At 42.9% G+C, this 24,323-nt stretch overlaps 1 protein-coding gene across 1 annotated transcript in view; it reads right to left on the bottom strand.

Moving 5' to 3' along the window:
• Nucleotides 1-23,258, bottom strand: part of birc6 (baculoviral IAP repeat containing 6) — a 161,193-nt gene extending 137,935 nt beyond the window's left edge. Inside the window, 10 exon segments of the mRNA XM_070434910.1 lie at nt 5,127-6,620; nt 6,727-6,785; nt 6,911-7,077; nt 7,390-7,612; nt 8,379-8,461; nt 8,764-8,875; nt 9,030-9,223; nt 13,933-14,070; nt 18,734-18,915; nt 22,601-23,258. Of these exon segments, the coding sequence (XP_070291011.1) occupies nt 5,127-6,620; nt 6,727-6,785; nt 6,911-7,077; nt 7,390-7,612; nt 8,379-8,461; nt 8,764-8,875; nt 9,030-9,223; nt 13,933-14,070; nt 18,734-18,915; nt 22,601-22,811 (2,863 nt within the window). The 5' untranslated portion in view covers nt 22,812-23,258.
• Nucleotides 23,259-24,323: the final 1,065 nt, after the last annotated feature.

Below are 24,323 nucleotides of genomic sequence, written 5' to 3'. Positions count from 1 at the left end.
GATCCAAAGACTTCATAAATACATTTCTGCATATTTGTCATTTTAACACAATAACTGCTCTACCAAAGAAATGAATTTTCCCTTAAAATCACCCATCCCTGCTTGAAAACTAGGATGTGCACAGTTCTTCAAATATTCAAACAGACTTTGGTATTAGAATAGTTTTGAATATAATTTGTGAGAAAAATTAAGCCTATTTTAACACTGAAAAAGCTTTTTCTAAATTAAAATATCCATGTGACATTGTTACAAGGGTACACAGTTCCTTCAGAAATGATTCACAACCCTTTACTTTTCCACATTGTTGTTAAAGCCTGAATTTAAAATGGATTACATTTAGATTTGTCACTGGCCGACACACTACCCCATAAAGTCAAAGTGGAATTGTATTTTTTTTCTTCTTTTCTTTATAAATTAAAAAATTAAAGGCTGCAATGTCTTGAGTCATTAAATATTCAACCCCTTTGTTGAGTCATTAAATATTCAACCCCTTTGTCATGGCAAGCCTAAATAAATTAAAGAGTAAAAACCGTGCTTAACAAGTCACATAATAAATTGCATGGACTCACTCTGTGTGCAATAAGTGTTCTAACATGATTTTTGAATGACTACCTTATCTATGTACCCCACACATACAGATAACTGTGAGGTCCCTCAGTTGAACAGTGCATTTTAAACACAGATTCAACCACAAAGACCAGGGAGGTTTTCCAATGCCTCACAAAAGGCACCTATTGGTAGAAGGCAACAAAAATAAAAAGCAGACATCGAATATCCCTTTGAGTATGGTGAAGTTATTAATTACACTTTGGATGGTGTATCAATACACCCAGTCACTACAAAGATACAGGCGTCCTTCCTAACTCAGTTGCCGGAGAGGAAGGGACAACTACAGAGTTTAATGGCTGTGATAGGAGAAAACTGAGGACGGATCAACAACATTGTAGTGGCGCCACAACAGTAACATAATTTACAAAGTCAAAAGGAAGCCTGTTCTAAATAAAAAAATATTCTAAAACATGCATCCTGTTTGCAACAAGGCAACAAGCAATTCACTTTTTGTCTTGAATACAAAGTATTGGATTTGCCAACAGCATATTACTGATTACCACCATATTTCTAAGCATAGTGATGGCTGCATCATGTTATAGGTATTGTTTTTTTTAAACTAGGCAAGTCAGTTAAGAACAAATTCTTATTTACAATGACGGCCTAGGAACAGTGGGTTAACTGCCTTGTTCAGGGGCAGAACGACAGATTTTTACCTTGTCAGCTCAGGCATTCGATCTAGCAACCTTTCAGTTACTAGCCCAACGTTGTAACCACTAGGCTACCTGGCGCCCCAGTTTTTCAGGATTAAAAAAAAAATGGAATGGAGCTAAGCACAGGCAAAATCCGAGAGGAAAACCTGGTTCACTCAGCTATCCACCAGACACTGGGAGATGAATTCATCTTTCAGCAGGACAATAACCTAAAACACAGGGCCAAATCTACCATGAATGTTCCCGAGTGGCCTAGTTACAGTTTTTACTTAAATCTAATTGAAAATCTATGGCAAGACCTGAACATGGTTGTCTAGCAATGATCAACAACTAATTAGACAGAGCTTGAAGAATTTGAAAAGAATAATGGGCAAATGTTGCACAATCCAGGCGTGGAAAGCTCTTAGAGACTTACCCAGATAGACTCACAGCTGTAATTGCTGCCAAAGGTGCTTCTGCAAAGTATTAAGTCATTGAATACTTATGTAAATTAGATATTTCTGTATTTTATTTGTTTATACATTTGCAAAGATGAGGAAAAAAAGATTTAATCCATTTTGAATTCAGGCTGTAACAACAAAATGTGAAATAAGTCAAGGGGTCTGAATACTTTCCATGTCACTCTAAATTATTCATTACCTCGTACCCCTGCACATTCACTCTGTACTGGTACTACTTATATATAGCCTCTTTTTTATTGTTACTATTTCCTTTATTATTAATTGCTTTTTAATTCTGCACTGTTGAGAAGGGGCTCGTAAGTAAGCATTTCACTGGAAAGTCCACACCTGTTGTATTCAGCGCATGTGACTAATACATTTGGTAACTAGTGACGACCGGTAGCCTTCAAGTAGCTTGTAGTTTATGTTGGCCAAACCAAGTGGCAAAGTGACTCGATGTGTGTAAAAAGTTGAGTGAGAGTTCAATAATGCAATGCAATAAAAAAAAATGCTGAGGAGTAGGCTATAAAGTGTCGCACAGTATACCGAAACGTCTATACTTGATCCATACTAGAACATGAAAAAAAAGGTTCTGTAGTAGAATTTGTTACATTCAGTACTTCTGTCAAACAAGCCTCACATCGTGTACTGATTGAAAGTGCAGCTGAAATCCCCTAGCTCGAGTGCACAGTGGCTGCTCCACTCTTTTCTAGCTCTAGCCCAGGGATCATCAACTAGATTCAGCCAAGGGCCGATTCTTTTCTTGAGCAGATGGTCAGGGTGCCGTAACATAACTACAAATAATCTGTACACTGCAAACTGACAACAAGAAGCACAAACAGATATATTTTTAACCAAAACCATTTCAAACCTTGCTTAGGTTTGTATACAATCACATACAGGTGAAGTCGGAAGTTTACATACACTTAGGTTGGAGTCATTAAAACCCGTTTTCAACCACTCAACAAATTCTTGTTAACAGACTTGCCAAAACTATAGTTTGTTAGGACATCTACTTTGTGCATGACAAGTAATTTTTCCAACAATTGTTGACAGATTATTTCACTGTATCACAATTCCAGTGGGTCAGAAGTTTACATAGTTGACTGTGCCTTTAATAAACAGCTTGGAAAATTCCAGAAATGATGTCATGGCTTTAGAAGCTTCTGATAGGCTAATTGACATCACTTGAGTAAATTGGAGGTGTACCCGTGGATGTATTTCAAGGCCTACCGTCAAACTCAGTGCCTCTTGGCTTGACATCATGGGAAAATCTAAAGAAATCAGCCAAGCCCTCAGAAAAATAATTGTAGACCTCCACAAGTCTAGTTCATCCTTGGGAGCAATTTCCAAATGCCTGAAGGTACCACATTCATCTGTACAAACAATAGTACGCAAATATAAACACCATGAGACCACGCAGCCGTCATTCCGCTCAGGAAGGAGATGCGTTCTGTCTCCTAGAGATGAACGTACTTTGGTGCGAAAAGTGCAAAACAATCCCAGAACAACTGCAAAGGACCTTGTGAAGATGCTGGAGGAAACAGGTACAAAAGTAACTACGGTATAGTAAAAGTTACCACAGTAAAACGAGTCCTATATCGGCATAACCCGAAAGGAAGAAGCCACTGCTCCAAAACCGCCATAAAAAAGCCAGACAATAGTTTGCAACTGCACATGGGGACAAAGATCGTACTATTTGGAGAAATGTCCTCTGGTCTGAGGAGACAAAAATAGAACTGTTTGGCCATAATGACCATCGTTATGTTTGGAGGAAAAAGGGGGACGCTTGCAAGCTGAAGAACACCATCCCAACCGTGAAGCACGGGGGTGGCAGGATCATGTTGTGGGGGTGCTTTGCTGCAGGAGGGACTGGTGCACTTCACAAAATAGATGGCATCATGAGGAAAGAAAATGATGTGGATATATTGAAGCAACATCTCAAGACATCAGTCAGGAAGTTAACGCTTGGTCACAAATGGGTCTTGCAAACGGACAATGACCCCAAGCATACTTCCACAGTTGTGGCAAAATGGTTAAGAACAACAAAGTCAAGGTATTAGAGTGGCCATCACAAAGCCCTGACCTCAATCCTGTAGAAAATTTGTGGGCAAAACTGAAAAAGCATATGCGAGCAAGGAGGCCTACAAACCTGACTCAGTTACACCAGCTCTGTCAGGAGGAATGGGCCAAAATTCACTCAATTTACTGTGGAAAGCTTGTGGGAGGCTACCCAGAACATTTGAACCAAGTTAAACAATTTAAATGCAATGCTACCAAATACTAATTGAGTGTATGTAAACTTCTGACCCACTGGGAATGTGATGAAAGAAATTAAATCTGAAATAAAATCACTCTACTCTTATTCTAACTGACCTAAAACAGGGACTTTTTAATAGGATTAAACGCCAGGAATTGTGAAAAACTGAGTTTAAATGTATTTGGCTAAGGTGTATGTAAACTTCCGACTTCAACTGCATCTCTCTATTATGCTTGGGAATACTTTGAAACAGATTTTCAAAATTAAAATCATTTGGAGCTGACTTGCTGGGGTTTTTACAGTCTTATGTCCAAATTATTAGGTCGTTTTTTTTTTTAAATCACCCGCAGACCAAATTCATGCTAGCTCCACACTTACGCTGCACAGTAGTTAAGATACTTGAATAATGCAACACGCCATGTAGAAATTTTGAAACTTCTAATTACTGTTCGCAAAACATTACAGTAGCTTCCAGCTTTGTAGGCTAACTTCCTTGCCACCTTTCAGCTGAAGCTAACATCAATTCACTACCCTAGTACTTGCAAACCATAACGCAAAGTTAGTTACAAGCTAGCCTTGGCTACCGCATCTCTCTCTACCTCCCTCCGTCTGCAGACTTCAATCTCACACACACACACACACACACACACACACACACACACACCGGCTCCGCTGCAGCAATAGCGCACCAGCCTCTCTCCCTCGCGCAGCAGTGCTCAGGTTAAAAACGCAAGTAAACAACAAAAATAATAACATTTATTTAGAATATACAGATATTCTACAAAAATTCATGATACTATTCCAATAGTGAAATTATTTAAAACCCCCACTTGTTTCTTTTTCTACTTTCGATGAATGCCAGCCTGCAGCACAGATTGTAAAACAGCTGGTGGACCAGGCCACACAAGTGTTCAAAAACAAACCTGACTCCCTAGAACACATTACCCCCTCCAGGCCTTGCTCACATGTCAGACACACGCACACACACACACACACACACATAGCGTTGCAGGTCATATTTTTTCATTGTTGTATCATATATAGTAATCACTTATCCAGGCGTTGGCAGATTATTACAATGATGGTGCAGATGATGTTGTACTATTAAAACCTGGGGAATCTAAGTAATGCCATTTCTGCCCTAGACTCTGAGTCAGTCCTCACCTTTAGTGCAAGCGCACAGGCGGTCAGTCCCGGAGCAGTAGGTGACAGAGACGAAAGGGTCAATCTCATTCACCGTCCCATCCGTCTTGGGCGGCTCCACTTTGGCCAGGACCTCCAAAGTGGAAAGGTCTAGGATCATGATGTACCCTGCCTGAGTGGTGACCACCAGGTGGCCCAGTCCGGCCACGTCTGGCTGCTTCACCTTGGTGCTGCTGGTACCAGTCCCTGGCCCACACCCAGACCCATGGCCGCAGCCAGTGCCATTTTTGAGCCCACGCTGAGGTTTCTCCTCTGGGGCCTCCTCACTGTCGTCTTCCCTCCCGTCCAGCACGTCTGGCGGGAGCAGGATGAGGGAGGTGACGGCGTCCCGGGGGTCTCTGATGTGCTGCACCTTGACAGGCTCCTCCTCCAGAGTGACAATGCGGGTGGAGTAGTTGAGCTTGTAGAGGGCCAGGTAGCCTCCACCCCCACAGCCTCCCAGGGCCCTGGACGGCTGTTGCTGCTGCTGGTCAGGCGGGGGCAGGATGAGTGGGGTCTGAGGGGGCGAGGCGGAGGCGAGGGCTTCGTGTCCGTTGGCCAGTGTGGGCAGGGGCTGGAGCTCTCCCTTGCGGCGGCTGCAGAGGGCTGAGTGGAGGCGGTTGAGGTTGTTGAGGACCTCCACCTGGTTGATGGCACTGAGAGACTCCACAGAGCAGGGCTGTAGCCCCACCAGCAGGTGCACACCGTCTGAGCAGGGCGTGATGGAGTCTACGTAGAGGTTCTCCTCCTCCAGCTGCTTGGGCAGCCGCAGACACTGCACCAGTGCTCCCGGCCGCGGCGCAAGCGAGCTCCACTTGTCCCCGTCCAGGGTGGCTAAGTTGGCGGCAGCGTCTGCAAACTGCTGGATGTAGGTGATGGGCGGGTCCTGGAGCAGCAGCTGCTCGTGGGTGTCAAACTCCATCTCGATAATCTGCGGCACGGAGAAGCCCTCCTCGTGCAGCCCCTTGCTCATCAGATTGTTCATCTGGGCAAACACCTTGCCCGACGACTTCTCCTCCGACTCCTTGAAGCTGTAGAGCAAGAGCACGGGCATAGTCCTGCGCACAGTGGGCGCGGCCGAGTTGGGCGAACCCAGCTCCAAGGGAGGGAGGTTACAGGTCTCTATCTCCATGGGGCCCTGGTCAGGCACAACATGGGGAGGCTCGGGGCCCTGAGTCCTGAGGGGGCTGTCCATGGAGCGGCGGGAGGAGGGGAGTGGGGCAGCAAGGTAACTGAGCAGGCCTCCAGCCAGCAGGCAGGGGAAAGGAATGTTGTGGTGCTCTGGGGGCTTCTCCTTGGCCTTGTCGGCCTTGGCCTGGGCCAGGGAAGGGTTGGCACCCAGCTCCTCCAGGTCCTTGACTGTGTCCTCCAACACGCTGGCCACAACCTCCCACTGGAGCTTCTCTGGCTGCTGCAGGACGCTGAGCGCTGTTACGCCCAGGCTCACCTCCATGCTCTCCCTCTGGGACGGGTGGCCTGGGAACAGGAAAGACACAAATAAATGCGATAGGCCATCTTATGGATACCTAGAAAGTAGTCTACGGACCGAAAGAGTAAGAAGATTTGAAGAGTGGCTTCATACCCGTCACTGACTCTGATCTGGAATGCTCTTCACTGTCAGAGTCCTCCAACTGGTCATCACTGGCAGAGAGACAAAGAAAAAGAGGTCCTAACAGATTTCCTTTATTTACGCATACACTTAACACACAACTCCATTTAAACTTTCATTGACTAGGTGTGCATCGAGTAAGTGTGTCCAGTAGTACCTGTCCCCCTCTAGTTTTGGTATGTCTGAGCAGCTTGAGGAGTCCTCTAGCCAGGCTAAGGTGGGCCTCCTGGATTCCTGGGTCCCCAGGGCCTGCTCGCTCCCAGACAGAATCAGCTGTCGCAGGATCGCCGGGTCGTAGGGGTTGATTTCAAATTTCAAGTGCACCTGAGGGGAAAGAAATCATGAATCATCAAATCAAACATTAGAAATAACAACAGCCACATAGAGATACATGTATTATTTATTCATGACTTCATAAGTTTCATGTATGTCAATAAAGTCTGACATCCAGGACTCACGCTCATGCCACCCAGACACACACCAAAAGCATAGCATGGAGGCAGATATCAGCAAAACTCTACTTCTTTACCCAATGACATTACTTTGAAATATTGACTTCACCAGTGCTCCTAGGGCCAGATCAAACCTTCACTTTGTCATCACTATCACGTTTCCCACCACGCCGCGCAGCCTTACCTTCATGAGCTTGGACACGTCCCAGATGCAGATTTTGCCACGCTTTGTGGCGGCTGCCAGGAAGTGGGGGCAGCTGCCGAAGCCGTAGCAGGCGATCTTATCTGAGCCGTCGGGGGTGGGGAACTGGGCGGGGCTGGTGGCGAGCGTGACGGACAGGGGCACGTTCTGGGTGTGCTCACCCTTCACAAACGGACAGTTGGGGGAATGTCGCTCGTGCTCGGACCTGACGAGAAGGCGGAGGTCATGGTCATTATGTTGTTTAGAGGTAAATTAATGTGCGATCTGAATGTTCTGTGGTGTGTGTGAGAGTGAGAGAGAGAGAGAGAGAGAGAGAGAGAGAGAGAGAGAGAGTGCTGAGCGATTAGTAGTTTTTGTGATCGGTTCCATTTCAGTTAAATGATTTAAAAGTAGTCACGGTTTGAGATTTGTTTTAAATGCATTAAAAGCCAATATAAAATAATGACATTACAATGATGTTAGAGTTTTTTAAAAGTGTGCGTCCAGAGATCTGTAAATAATGACGAGATGCTCATGCCTCTGCCCTAAGATTGGGAGTCGTTGTCCTCAAGGCAGGCAACAAGGTTAGGTCCAAAATAAACCAATAGAAATGCATCGGGATTATTTTGGACAGATTTTGTTGAGAGTGTAACCTCTCGCTTCGCCTCTTTCTCTCTGACCCATGTCTAAGACTGAAATAAATGGTGCAATGGATTATGGTGACTGTAGTTAATTACCACCTTTCTGCGCTGAACTAGGCTGAATATTTGTTTAATGAAAACTACAGCGCCAGCATCTCACATAGCGCAAGAGTTGATTTCTCTTGTGAATTATTGGATTTCTCTCTAGAGAAACGACTCTTTAGGACAACAAAAACAACCCCGAAATGAACGAATTCAAGTAATTGAACCGACGCCGGTCACTAAATTCTATTATAATCCCAAAAATTTACGAAATGTTGGTTAATCGCTCACCACTAATGAGTGACTCACCATGGTTCATCAGTGGGCTCCCAACACACTAGGCAGACACTGCATGTGAAACACATTGCCCTGTCATCACCGGTAGAGGCAGGCTGCAGAGAGAGAAAAGGAATTTCACAACAGGAAGGAACTCCAAGCCAAGCATCATGAGGCTCAGCTATACACAATAAAAAAAACAGCTAATCTTTTACACTTTATGTACAGAAATATTATGCCTCTTTATACTGCATCAGCAATAATGTGCCATGCAGCAACTTGGGTCTCAAACGACATGCAAACTAGTGTGTGCATGCATTATAAACATGTAATTGGAGGATCAAATGTACATTTTTCTTCACTATGTAAGCATTAGAGGGAGAGATGATGGGAGAGGAGGTGTCCTTACACTGCCTACCTGGTGGTAAAATCCTGCTTGGGCCATGGGGTCAGGCTGTGCCCACCTGTACCCGGCATGGGGCCACGACATGAACGTTTCTCTCCTATTTGCCTCACTGTACATCAATGATCTGAAAGACAGACAGCAAGGGTCAACTTGTCAATACAGAAATACAGGCAAAAGGAACGAAATACATCTGATTGGTATTGGCGAGATGAGGTTATTTGAGTCATTTTAACGCCTCTGGTGCATTGAGGTTTGTCATGGTTTAAGGTCCTGCTCACCTATCTACAGAGCGCCCTGGGCCCACCCCCAGCTCAGGCCGTGCACTTGGTAAGAGGTAGGAGAGCCTGTCCATGATGGACGAGGCCACAGACAAGGCAGCGACGTTCTGGTTGATCTTCTTCAGCTCAGTCACGATGGCACTGGCGACCAACTTTAGCACATGGTGTGGAAGATGAAACGTCACTGTTGCCCACTGGAGAGAGAGGGACAGACAGTGTTAGGGGGAAAAGGAGAGAGCAGTGTCCAGCGAGCCTAGTTGAATTTTTGTAATACCGCATCCCATCCCTGCTGGTACAAATAAAAATTAAACCACCATGGTTTGCCCCATTTCCTATATATTATACAATGTACGTAATTCTGTGAGGCCAGTTGGAAAGTGAAAAGGAAATTCATTATTGGGACAGAAGTTGATTGCTACAGGATTGTGAGTTAAAAAGGAAGAGAGGTTGGACGTTGGGTAAACTTCCAATATCAGGCCTTGGTGTATTTATTTTAATACAAGGGAGAAAAATACAACAACAAAAAACATTCACAATATAGGTACGTCACGGTATAACAAGATATATCACTGGGCGCTAAATGAAATAGTGCAACAGCAAAGTGATCTTGATGTAACAGAGTGCTGGTTGGTGCTGCAGGCCGTGGAGCGGATTCTTCTACCATGGTTCTCAGCAATGGAAGTGATGAACCAGTGCTAAAAATATGCGCATGAGTAAACAACAGAGTCGTGTCTGGGGTTTAATAGTGGGAACCAAGTTAGAGATTTCAGAGAGTTCCCTACCAAACCCACTCCCGTTTCCCGGGATAAATAAACCGGTAAATTATAATTTATTATTCATATGAACAGCATGACGTGAAACGGAACAGTAATATGCAATGTCTAAATCTGGCTTCCCACGGTAGGGTAGGCCTACCTACTTTTATTAATTCAGCTGCGTAAATCTTCACTAAAACTAATGCCACCGAGGAAGATAGCTACATCTGCAAGGGCAAAATGAAATGGAGCCTACACCAGACGGTTCGACAACAAGTTTCATCCGGACCTACATCCATGCAAGTGTTCCAATGCAAGTGTAGAGGGGGCTTCAGCAAGAGAACAGGGGGGTTTGGCGGCAAAACGTTCTAGAACGATGCAGTCTTACCTCAAGGCGATGTAAGCACTGGATGAAATTCTAGCAGAAATTGCTGCGAGCGACAGCTTCTCCTACCATGCTATTGCAAACAGTATTGCGGTACACACATCTACCATATCGGCCAGACTGTTCCAAACGTGTGCTGCAGTCCAATTTGAACTTGAGCCCTTTCCCACTCTCTCTTCACGTTGCCTACCCCTGTAGCATGTCATCACTGACCTCTGACTTGCTAAAGTTATGTGCAATCTTCCTCACTTCCTCCACTGTGCTGCGTAGATCCCCTCTCAGCTCGTAGCCTACTGGGTGTCTTCTTCAACGTCAACACAAAGTTTATGTTAACATTTAAATGTATTTTATGCCGTAGCTATATTTGGATAGGATGTATGCTAGCCTAAGTGTATTTGACCAACATTCTACTTTGTCAGGTGTTGATTTATTTAACTATCATAAAACAAAACCTTGTAAGATTATCGATGACTATTGCTTTAGAATTACCATTAAAGTTAGATTTTATGTATAATACACCTTAGAATGGCATATGATCCTGCCCGATGGTTGTATATGCTTTAGAACGACACCTCCTGTTTTGGCGGGAAATACCGGGTTACCCAGGAGAAAAGTTATTTATTCTTGAAATGGAACATTTGCCCTAGTGTGGAGTAACTCACTGGTTGTAGAACAAGATTATCTTACAAAGACACACACATCCCTGTTAAATAAGACTGAACTAGCAGGTCACCCAGTCCTATGTGAGTGAGAGCTTAGTCTCTCTACATAGAGGTGTGTTTAAAAATCTTTGGAGCATAGCCAAAGGGCGGGTGTTGTGCTGCATGGCAGGAACACAACAATATACGAGGGTAAGGCAGAAGACAATGGTGAGACGGAAGTGGATTTTTAAAATATTCATAAAAAATTGTATAAGAACAAATATCCTTTTCTTGTGGGCGTTTTATGGCCGGCAGGACACATATATATTAGACATCGAGTGTGTCACACGTGGGGAGTCTTAAAGGCTCATGTTGAACTTGGACCAGCCTCACCATCCGCCAGTGACTAGCAGATTGTACTCCAATTGGAGTCAGTGTAATGGATGATGGTTTGCTGCAGAAGCACACTGGCAGGGAGGCCCACAGAGCCAGTGGTAAGGCAGCGTCCTCAGCCCTTGGCAGCCCAGCACATACCAGGAGAGATACATCAAATTCTGGAGGAGGAAGTAAAGGGGTGAGTAAATAGGGAATTCCCAGTGCCTTGGCTTTCACATTACACACGGATAGCTTTCTGGCCAAACTCTACACATCGAGGGAGGTGATGTTAAGATTGACATTCTGATTTGTTTTTGCCCAGGTTCAATTACACAGAGTGGAGAGTGGGCATTGGGACAGAAGCGGTGCTGGTCCCCCTGCTCTGGCTATTAATATGCCGATGAGGTCTGCAGTTTCTGCTCTTTGTCGCAGACTGCAGTCAGGTCTCAGGATCTCACCAGCACTGAAAGAGAGCGCATGTACGCATAATCAAAGAGACAAATGCAATGTCACACAACCACAGTCTTTCCTCTTTGTTAAACCTGCACTGAACATAAAGGGATCTGGTTTGGGAGTGTGTGGGGGAATTATAAGCCGATTGAAGAATCACTGTTTTTGCTAGAACCAAAACCGCACTCAGCCATCCACAGAGCAACACGATATCATACGATTAGGGCTGGCACAATTACTGTATAACTTGTCACTGACAGTTATGGATAAACACCGTCATGAAAATTAAATAAAAGGTCATGAACGTTTACATTTTGTGTGGAACAAACAGAAGGACGGCCGGGCACCCGTGCAGTTGAGTCGCATAAAAATAGAATGAATAAAAAAGGCTAGGAACCTTTAACACCGGCAATTTGACTGGTAAACTCATGGGTACACTCGCAATGGCTGCCTGGTATTGTGACTCAATCATTTTCAGGGTAATGCATCATTTTCATTCAAATGATAACTGATGTGGCTCATGCAATGGGATTTATTTTTTGTAATGTCAGTTGAATCAACAAATCACAAAACATATTGATAGGTACTCTCAGCGCACTAAAGTGCGACCAAGTTGGTCACATATGCAAGAAAATATTTGGCTGTGCGACTAGTTTTATTTTGGGAGCACTGTGTGACTATGAACTACATATCCCAGATAGTTGTTTCTGAGTGCCCTAGAGAAACAAGCAAGTGCAGCTTTGTTAGGGTCATGGTTGCACAACCGTTACAGCGTACACGGCTTGCTTTTGAAGATCTGACCCATATTACCGGAGCAACATTTTGATCCAATATCGGATTGACGCTTTTACATCCCTAAACCATCTCATTGGCCATTCTAAAACTACTCGCGCATCATTAACCATTTGTTTACACTTTGTTCAGTCATGTTACCTCCTTGGCTAACTAGCTAACAACCTGGTAACTTTACCAGTATATTCAAACATTTGGGGGCACAAACAGAAAGGAAAAGGGATATCTGCTTCAGGAGATCAATGATCATAGCAATGAACGCATGTTGTCATCACAATCCTGATTATTATGATTTATGTATTTTTAAATTCAGTGTAATTCCCCAAAATAGTGATTTTACTCAATGTACAAACCTAATATTCCACAAATGACTCATTTCATTGACAGGTAATTGTATCAACATTTTAGCTTTTATAATAAACTAATGCATTTACAGTGTAACAAATGTGTTTCTCGGGCACAACAAAAAGTAGCTAGAATTCATATAGACCCAATATAGGCTGTATCTCAATCAATCACATTTCATGTGGTGCTCCTGGCTTATTTTGTATGTTTCTTTTTTTAATTTACCAACGAAACATATCAATTTAGAGCCCTAGGTAAACTTCCTGATTTTACTTCCTGCTTTGCTCCAAAAGCTACACTTGCAATGGCCGCCAGTCCACCCATTATACCATCATTGACTTGAACGGGGACGCCCATTCTATTCATTACATTTCTATGGCAGCATATGCAGTCAGGAGCAGATGAGGACAAAAAAAGGTAACCAAATTGCTGTGACCACTCATCCAAAATGTCATGACCGTCACAGCCCTAGACACCATAGGCCTAGACTAAATACCTCAAATTAGCATTCCCATTTCAATCCCTCAGTACCTTTAAATTAAAATAGCATCCTCTTTAGTCTCCTTTGACTTTGCTACACACTGCTGAAGAACTGGCATTCCCTGGCGTTAGAGCTGTTATATCTGAGCAACACCTCAGCCACAGGAGATGACAGCTCTGGCCCAGCAGCAGACACTGCTCTATCAGTTCCCTAGCCTAGCACTGATTAGAATGTGTCAACGAGCTACGCACACTATACATTAAACTTAATGCATTTTCGTGTAAGTCACTGACTGCTGCGAGCAGAATAACAGTAACTGACTGTCAGCCCTACTAATAAGAGCTGGCAAGTTTTGAATAATCAAAAGCAAATTTGCCTACTGTTTGCACTGCTGCACAGTCAATGAACAAACTTGTTCAACCTCTGGCATACTCTCTAACAGGTGATTGACGACTTGCGGTGTCACAGTACAAACAGAGATGTGTTATGTTAAACAACTGAAGCGAACCGCTACACCTGCTTGGTGCATTTGTCTAACACTATTATCTGTGACAATTCTGACCATCTGCAGTGGAAAGACATAACAGCGGAAAACACCATAACAGCACAACATGAATATGGGTTAGTAGGCAAGTTGTGACACGGTTCGCCTCCTCCCAGAGCGCTGAGTGTGACTCACCTTGGCCACTTTGTGATTGGCTGCAGTCTCGTGTGAGGTATTCTTCAGTCCTTCTTTGAGTTGAGCGATGAAGATGTCGTAGCCCTCTGTGTTGGACACATCTACCTTCTCCAGGCAGGCAGAGAGCATCTGCTGAGCCTGCAGGGAACACACACAGAGATCCACACTCACGCCATAGTACAAGGGGTAGAGACACAATGGGTTCACTGATGGAACCAAGACCTTTTTACACAAGGTCATATGCCAATTGTTGTTGAAGTTGTTGACTCATTAGTCTATGAGTCACCATTCAGATCTCAAATTACATAAACCATTCACAAATGTTACATTAAAAAACATTGTTCTCATTGTCCTGTAAAACTCACTAGGCTTGCTAGTAATACGATTGATTTTTCTGAATAACTTCTAATGCAGCATTATCCACTGCTAGCTGACATGGAGATGGGGTCAATACTCATTAGATAGAGCCTTGGAGAGATGGGCAGATCAGAGAGGACAAAGCAGGCAGGCAGGTGGGAGTTAACAGTAACAGACTGTTGCAGGAGAGGAGGAACAGCCAGGGCAGATCAATAATACTGGCAGCACAAAGTACACACAGCCATACCCACAGAGGTTAACGTTTCAACCAGTCTGACCATGCCATGTAGCCACTGTCAAATTCATAGACTGAGCTATGAATGCAAGTATTGGGAAGGAGAAGAAGAAGAAAAAAAATACTCCACTCAGCAGGTGGGTCAACAAATGAAAATTAGCTATGCAACAGGGCGGGAAAGGGGTGTCTAAGAATAAAACGATTTTACTAAATATTATAACATAAGGCAACTCTTGCCCCTCCAGTAAAACATTGGGGCACATGCACTGGCATGCAGCCAATATCAATATTGGGACACCTTCACAGCATTTCAATGAGGAACAAAACATGGTCTTGGCTGTGAGGTGCAACTAATCCTGGGAAACAGGCTGTGTGCTCAGATCTACTAAGCCCCTGTGGTGTGATGATTAAAACATCATCAGTCTCTCAGAGGAATGACGAGGGGATGTCGGAGTACATAGGCCTGATGTCTGTGCGCAGCCTGTAATGATTTAGACATGGGGCACATATAAAACAGACAACGGTCATAAAGTAAAGTAAGCCTTGCTTTGAAACCAACGGGTTTGCAAAAGTCAAGGGTTACAACGATCTGGCTAAACACGCTGTGAATTTTGATGGGCTGGTACGACAAGAAACTGTTTAAATAAATAAATAATTAAAGAATGTCAGTCAGTGTTTATCAGGCAAAGGGAAACAGTCTCCAGTGCCTGGTCAAATTCATGGGTGTGAAAGTTTAAACTAAATTGAATCTTTAAAAATGTACCTCGCATCTCAAGTAAACCATTGACGATGGCTCCGTATCAACTGCAATAATTTCTTTAATCTGCACTGATGAGCGCCTCATATCCGTGGCAAATAATTAAAAAGATGCATATCGGTTATTACTAATGTTATAGCATTGTTACGTTAGATAGGACTACTTGTTAATTTCCCCCCCCCTTAAATGAAAGTGGCTAATGCCATTGAGCCCCACAGCTACTGAAACGTGTCTCAATAACACTTCACCGTTTACTCCCGTTTCAACAGGGTGCTATTACCTGTATAATGGGAGTTTAGACATACAGTTAACGGCATTAGAGTGTCAATTATTCCCTTTTTAACCAGTAGATAACACGCGTCAAATGTGGCTTTCTTTTGACCTGTGTTTTGATTTGTAAGATTAAACTTGTGGGCAGGCCTTTGTTAAACATGAAAAAAAGTAGGCTCCTAGAATAATGAATAGGCTATTTGCCTTCATCAAAATAATGTTTCTGCCTAGGGGGGTTGTAACCTATTGTAAATAGCAAAGTAAAACAGCTGGCAAAAAAGCCCCAAATAAACGAGACATGTCTATTATTCCAACACTAAAGCTCGTGGTTGGAACACATATATATCCCTACTTTAAAATCACCAGTCCATTTATGGGCTGGCGTGGTTACATGCGGTCTGCAGTTGTGAGGCCGGTTAGACGTACTGCCAAATTCTCTAACACAACATTGGAAGCGGCTTATGGTAGAGAATTGAATATTCAATTCTCTGGCAACAGCTCTGGTGGACATTGCTGCAGTCAGCATGCCAATTGCATACTTCCTCAACTTGAGACATCTGTGATATTCTGTTGTGTGACAACTGCACATTTTAGAGTGGCCTTTAATTGTACCCAACACAAGGTGCACCTGTGTGATGAGCGTGCTGTTTAATTTCTTATGGCTGCAGGGGCAGTATTGAGTAGCTTGGATGAAAGGTGCACAGAGGTGCCCATAGTAAACTGCCTGCTCCTCAGTCCCAGTTACTAATATATGCATATTATTATTCGTATTGGATAGAAAACACTCTGGAGTTTCTAAAACTGTTTGAATGATGTCTGTGAGTATAACAGAACTCAAATGGCAGACAAAAACCGGAGAAAAAAATCCAAACAGGAAGTGGGAATTCTGAGGTTGGTCGATTTTCAACACAGCCCCTACAGAACACACAGTGGGATATGGATGAGTTTGCACTTCCTACGGCTTCCACTAGATGTCAACAGTCTGTAGAACCTTGTCTGATGCCTCTACTGTGTAGTGGGGCCGAAGGAGACAGGAAATAGTCAGGTCTACCATGACCTGGCCATGCGCGTTCACATGAGAGGGAGCTCTGTTCCATCGCACATCTGAAGTCAATGTAATTCTCCGGTTGGAACGTTACTGAAGATTTATGTTAAAAACATTCTAAAGATTGATTCAATACATCGTTTGACATGTTTCTACTGACTGTTACAGAACTTTTTGACATTTCGTCAGCTTTTAGTGAACGCGCTTAATGACTTTGGATTTGTTTACCAAACACGCTAACAAAAATATCTATTTGGACATAAATGATGGACATTACCGAACAAAACAAACATTTCTTGTGGGAGTCCTGGGAGTGCATTCCGACGAAGATCAGCAAAGGGAAGATTTATAATGCTTTTTATGAGTTTTGTTGACTGCACAATTTGGCGGGTAACTGTATGGCTTCCTTTTGTGGCTGAACGCTGTTCTCAGATTATTGAATATTGTGCTTTTGCCGTAAAGCTTTTTGAAATCTGACACAGCGGTTGCATTAAGAACAAGTGTATATGTAAAACATGTATCTTTCATCAAAGTTTATGATGAGTATTTATGTTATTTGACGTGGCTCTCTGCAATTTCTCCGGATATTTTGGAGGCATTTCTGAACATGGCGCCAATGTAAACTGAGGTTTTTGGATATAAATATGAGCTTTATCGAACAAAACATATATGTATTGTGTAACATGAAGTCCTATGAGTGTCATCTGATGAAGATCAGAGGTTAGTGATTCATTTTATCTCTATTTCTACTTTTTGTGACTCCTGTCTTTGGCTGGAAAAATGACAGTTTTTCTGTGATTTTGCGGTGACCTAACATAATCGTTTGTGGTGCTTTCGCTGTAAACCTATTTGAAATCAGACACTCTGGTGAGATTAACAAAAAGATTACCTTTAAAATGGTATAAGATACATGTATGTTTGAGGAATTAGATTTCTGTTGTTTGAATTTGGCGCCCTGCACTTTCACTGGCTGTTGTCATATCATCCCGTTAACGGGATTGCAGCCATAAGAAGTTAATCAGCTTCTTGATATGCCACACCTGTCAGGTGGCTGGATTATCTTGGCAAAGGAGAACTGCTCACTAACAGGGATGTAAACAAATTTGTGCAGACAATTTGAGAGAAATAAGCTTTTTGAGAGTATGGGAAATTTCTAGAATATTTTATTTCAGCTCATGAAACATGGGAGAGTTGAGAGTCGCAAATGCACATAATTCACAACGTTAATGAAAGTTTGTCTTCGGGACAAAATTTCACCTGCCGTTCACATCCTTAATAGTAGCCTACATTAATAAATTCTACAATTACAATGCATTGGCAACTCAGCAACAGAAACACCAAGGCTTTCAATTAAATTATAAATTGCAGTCTCTCTGTGCATGCCTTTTCATGAAATGGTTGGAATACCACAATGGGTCCAATTGCACCTGTCTGTAGGCTATATTGACTAACCAGAGGGGTTAACAATTTGTTCAAAGATTTCAATTTAGAAATTTTATGTAACCAGGTCCTACAGATACGACAGGCCAGAGATAGACAATGAAAAAAAGATGCACACCGTCATTAATTATTTTGGGGACATAATGATCGATTCCTAACTTTAGAGTCACACTCGTAACTCAAATTTTTCTCCAAATCTCCTAACGAGATGCATGATTTACATGAAAGTCTGAGGTACTTGCACAGGCCAAGAATTGTCACACTCATTAAAACAAATGAACGGGAGTGGTGGATTCTCCACAGTTAGCATGTGCGCTCTCACAGTGGACCAGTTTTTCTACATTACTAAGCAGGCCTGTCGTCAGGTTTGTGTGGTAGACAATGCTTGCAGTAGTGGGACAAATTCAAACGATCGATACCTGTGTCCTAATTCGCACTCACAACAGTAAAAAATAGATACATTAAAAACATAAAGGTAAGATCACAATAAGCCAAAGTAGCACTAACTGTTTTTGAGCATCAATAATTGTTGTTCATTGTGTGTTGTACTGTAATACCATTGTATGTAAACATATTAATGTCAGGGATTCTATGTCAATGGGTTTCAAAGAGAACTTTAGCGAGTGCTATGTGCACACTTCCATGTTTAAGTGTGTTTTGTGTCATGTGTCGGTGGCTGACTGGCTAGCTCTCTTACCTCTGTGACAGGCAGCTCTAGCTGTACCATGTCCTCTGGTTTGGCCACGGGGGCCTGCAAGGCTGTGTCCAGCAGCAGGATGCCGTTCAAGTCCTTTCTGCAGCCCACTGCATAGTCGTCCACGAAGAGGACCTTGTCTACCGCAGGGAAGTACTGACACCTAACACGGCCTCCAGGTTTAGCTAGGAACACAAACATCAGGGTGTTAGAGTTGTTTAGCCACTAAGACATAGCATTGGCTGGACTTTTGCTGTCCGATCATGTAAATCAGATACTAAAATAGCCTAAATCTTTGAATTTAGTCTTTGAAATATTGATGAGGTAAACTGCAAGTTGCTAGTTACAGTCACAATAATCTCATGGGCATCCTGACTGAAAACAAATGGATATGCATCATTGTTTGGCATAATGCAGCATCAAGAAACAATCAAGGCTTACGAGGTGTTGTTGCACTTCGGGAATAAAAGAAATTGCATATGCATGTAAAGCCTAAACAATTTACAAAACTTTTGTTTATATTTCAATTACACAGTCTCCTCAAAAATGAATGTATTGCCCTATTGGATAATTTTACTATTAAAACTGTAACGCTAGTTACAATGAAAACATTTCCCTCAGACACCCCTATAGCCTTTAACTGTGTTATTACCACTTCATTTCATGCTGAAATGTAAAACGATAGTTAGGCAGGATAATCAACCTGGTTCAACTACATCACAATGAATCTGTCGATTATGGCAAATGACCACACTTGTCTTGCGCAGAATCGCAGTAGTGGAAAAGAAGACTGTCCTCAGGGACAATTTTAGCTAACCCTAAAACTTTTCCTAACCTTAACCTAATTCTAACCTGCCACGTTAATTATCCTAACCTGCTGTGTAAACTGTCCTAACCTGCTACAAATTAACTTCTGCTACACTAATGTAGTATTCACCCAAGCCATATGACCCAAAGTCAAGACATCCATTTTCAGCCAGGGCTGTACGCTGACTTTGATTTTTTTTACAAGGATCACGTGCGTGTAAGTTGAAAAATGTAGGAGCGCACAAAGAAATTTAGGAGCACAATGAAAAATATTTGAGCTAACAAGCAATTTTCTTTGTAGCGATGGTGCAAGTCTGACGGTTATGAATCTGTGCTCAGTGTATTCTCCATGGCACTCAGGGGCTGTGGTACAGTGAAGTAATCATTGCAACATTTATCATCTGGGCGATTTTTTTCCTACGCGCTTTGTTGTTCCCAGGTAGCACAGAAAAATGTTAGGCACATATGTGAGCAAAATGTTCGCACTTTTGAGCCGTCTAGTTTGCTAGAGATGCTATATCTTTGGTCGTCATCCAATTCTGTCCTCTGCCAAGGAGCAGTCCACAGGACAAACATTATCAAATTGGAAAACTGCATGTTGCCTACAACTCAAATTCACTTGTAGCATATCTCTGAACTGCTCTGTGTTGTCAGTCACATTATTTACTGTCAACAACCCAGTGTGTTAACAGATGCTGCATAAGTTGGCCTCTAAAGAGAACCGGCTGTCAAAGACTTGTACCAGGAAAAGGGCCTCCCTTGTCCCGAGTCTACTTGTTAGTTGAGCCAAATAGCAGTACAAGGAATAATAATATAATGCCTCATTTCTAGAGAAGACAAATTTGTCACATGTACACTGCTGTGTCATTTTCTTTGATAATAAATGCTACTGCTGTCTGTCATCTCTGGGACCAATAGCCTGTAGTCTATTCATCAGATGAAATAAAAACAGACCGCTCTTTAGTTCTGATATCAATGGACAAGTCTGAATATTTGTCCATGCCAGTGGTGCATAACATGCCAAAATATAGGCTACAGGCTAAATGCACTGTAGTAACTAGACTGGATGACGATATGACTTTTAGGGCCACCTAGATGAAAAGTGGGCTGTTAAAGTAAATTTAATCTAACTTTCATAATGGAATTCATCATCACATACCACTTACCCTCAGTGCAAATTAGGGCTGACCCCATTTAGTCGACTGGTCGATAAGACTAAAAACATACCAGTCCACCAACAGCCAAATAGTCGCAAATATTTTATTCTTTGTACTGCTATTTGGCTCAACTAACAAGTAGACTCAGGTACATGTCATTGACAGCCGGTTAAATAAAGGTTAAATGTAAAAATATATATTTAACTAGGCAAGTCAGTTAAGAACAAATTCTTATTTACAATGACCGCCTAGGAACAGTGCTGCAGTACTGCTTTGTTCAGGGGCAGAACGACAGATTTTTTACTTGTCAGCTCAGGGATTCAATCCAGCAACATTTCAGTTACTAGCCCAACGCTCTAACCGCTAGGCTACCTGCCGTCCCACATGCTAGCATGTGTCCTTTTTTAACCTCCAGTAAAAGAGTCATAGAATAAAATGTAACTTTGTCCATCCAGGATGAAAACTTTCTTTGGCAACACCATATACATTAATTCACATCACACACATTGTAAACAGTCAGTACAGCACACTGCATACCCAAACACATAAGAGGACATAAACACATCCACTCAGAACTGGGCGATGTCCCAACTGCAATGTTAAAATAGATTCATAAATAAATAGCTAAGTGCATATGCTATTGAGTGAAGTGATTTTACAGCACATTACACATTGAAGTGAACACAAAGTCATGAAACGGAGAAGAGCTTCAGTCCAGCAAATTGATTCAGTTTGTAGTTAACGATACTACTGTAATATGTTCACTACAGTAGGCACTATAGACGAAAGGCATCAAAATACACCCAGGTGTTTTTGCTCATCGTGGAACAAACACCAATAATTTCCATTGTTTGACATCGTCAAATATAAACTGTCAAAATGAAATCCGCGTGGGTTTAGGTTCTATATCGTCTACCATTTCCTTCCAAAATTGTACAGCTACTGTGAGCTACAACACTATTAGTTAGCTAGATTGCCAACAGGCATTGCATACTTTCTCGTTATGCATAGTACTAGTACGAAGAGCAACAACACGTCATACCCAACTAGAGCTAGCTAGATAAACGTTCTGCAACAAACTAGTTATTGCTAACACGCTTGTTAAGAACATTTACTGCGACATCACATGCTCACGGCTGGGTGATCATCTATGAACTTGACAGCTTACCTACTTGACTAACGTTATTAGCTACTAGTTACTCGTGTCATCACAATTAGTTCGCTAGCTACCACTGATTATCTAGTTTGCTAGCTAGCTAACTACATGTTACCCAAACATGGCGTAATGTTGTGATTGATATACAGTACGGAAGTTAACGTTACTTGGCTAACGCAAAAACGTTAATTTGTTAAGTCGCACTACAATATACGGATTATTAATAACGATTGATTGAATGTTGACATGAAACGTTAGATACTGTTAGCGGGTTCGCTAGTTTAGCCAGCTAGCTGATGAGACGTTTTCATAATACATCGTTAACACGGGCGTAAATTCAGTTAGCCAGTTAGATAGTTAACTACCTAACTAATTAACAAACTACCTGGACAGAAAGAGTCAAGACATGTAGCTAGCTACTGTAGTTACCCACAGCTAGGAGCTAGTTTGCCACTGCCAGTATCTTTGATGTAACTCTAGTCTACTGTAGGAAGGAAGAAAGTAAGGTAGCTAGCTAGCTACTTGGTTATGCAAGTTATTGTTAGGAATCGGATGTAACAAATTGTTCCGTGAATCCGTACTTTAGCTAAACGTCAGAATTCACGTTCTAATGTTATTTAATTTGCTAACTACGGCTAGCTAACCAACCCCAGGCTAACTGATGTGATTGTCAAAATAATTAACGTTTAACATTAGTTAACTACCTAACGTTAGTTAAAACAGTTACCTAGCCCCTGGGCCCTGACTTACCATGCAAGGCCGAGGCTTGGAGAATGGCCCCTGATGTGCCGTCGATGACTTTGATACTCCCCCGGCTAGTAACCGCCAGGATAGCGTTAAGGGCCGGGTGGTAGGAAAGGCTTCGCAGGCCCTCCTCGTCGCAACGACGGCAACCGTCTCTCAGTACAATCCAGTCTGAGGAGGTTGACGAGCAGGAGCCCGGCGAGGCCGCGGCAGCCATCTTTCTTAAATTTTCCCTTCCCTTCTATGTGTTTTTAGGGAGCTCCGTTGATACGAGTAAGAATAATACGTGTAAAAGCTGAATTCCAAACTACCGCTCCTCTACTACTGCTGACTCTTCTGCGGCTTCTGCTCCTCCGCCCGTTACCACAGCAGTAGCAATTCACCATCAGTACTGAGAAAGCTACGAGCCGAGCGTCGCTCTCTGTCAGATGGACGTCAGGTAAACGGAACAAGCGTAGTGCTTGACCATCACGCGATACCAGAAAGGGCACTGCGATGTTGATGTTCTTGAGTTGACTCCAGAATCCAGACAGATAATATCTTTGGATGACATCTGTTTGTGAATGTTACTATTGCCCCACTGTAAATTGTGTTTGTTGTGACTCCCACAGACAGAAAGACAGTATTTTTGCGCTCAGACTAGAATAGAGGCGGCCTTCTTCGTCTTCCGTGGGGTTTATCGGCATCCAACATTATGGTGCATTACCGCCACCTACTGTACTGTGGGCCTTCTTCTTCTTCTATACAATGGCGGTTCGCAAACAAACGTGAACGGTGCATGCCGCCACCTACTATGGTGGAGTGTGTGGTCAATCACGGTTTACAACATTAGTTCCATATTTCTAAATCCTCCTACCTAATGTAACGGATGTGAAATGGCTAGCTAGTTAGCGGGTACGCGCTACTAGCGTTTCAATCAGTTACGTCACTTGCTCTGAAACCTAGAAGTAGTGTTATAGTGAGCGGCGTACGCGCTACTAGCGTTTTCAATCAGTTACGTCACTTGCTCTGAAACCTAGAAGTAGTGTTGCACCTTGCTCTGCAAGGGCCGCGGCTTTTGTGGAGCGAGTGGGTAACGACGCTTCGTGGGTGTCAGTTGTTGATGTGTGCAGAGGGTCCCTGGTTCGCGCCTGTGTCGGGCGAGGGGACGGTTTAAAGTTATACTGTTACATTGGTGCCGTGACCCGGATCACTGGTTGCTGCGGAAAAGGAGGAGGTGAAAGGGGGTGAGTGTAACGGATGTGAAATGGCTAGCTAGTTAGCGGGTACGCGCTACTAGCGTTTCAATCAGTTACGTCACTTGCTCTGAAACCTAGAAGTAGTGTTGACCTTGCAGAGGGTCCCTGGTTCGCGCCTGTGTCGGGGCGAGGGGACGGTTTAAAGTTATACTGTTACACTAACGCCGTACTTCTGAGAAAATAAAAAAGAGCCCTACTAACTTCTAATAGATGCTTCCCCCATCCGAGGGCTCCGAGTCCAATCTCGTCTGCCACACATCTATCAAAACAGCTCTGATCTTACATTTGGACTCACCTCTACACAGTGGAACATTAATATCAATTATATCTCATTTTAAAGCTCATTTGACTTGCCTTACACGTTATGTTGCCTGCAATTTGTTATATACACTATCCTTACGAACCACATTGCATATCATTACAGCATTATGTTCCGGTATGTTAGTTAGCTAGCTACCTAACTTTAGTTGGCTAATAATACATCAAACTTG

The sequence above is a fragment of the Salvelinus sp. IW2-2015 genome, linkage group LG25, assembly GCF_002910315.2.
Source record: "Salvelinus sp. IW2-2015 linkage group LG25, ASM291031v2, whole genome shotgun sequence".
Lineage (NCBI taxonomy): Eukaryota > Metazoa > Chordata > Actinopteri > Salmoniformes > Salmonidae > Salvelinus > Salvelinus sp. IW2-2015.
Note: the sequence above shows the minus strand (reverse complement) of the source record. Positions and strands in the feature narration are given on the sequence as shown.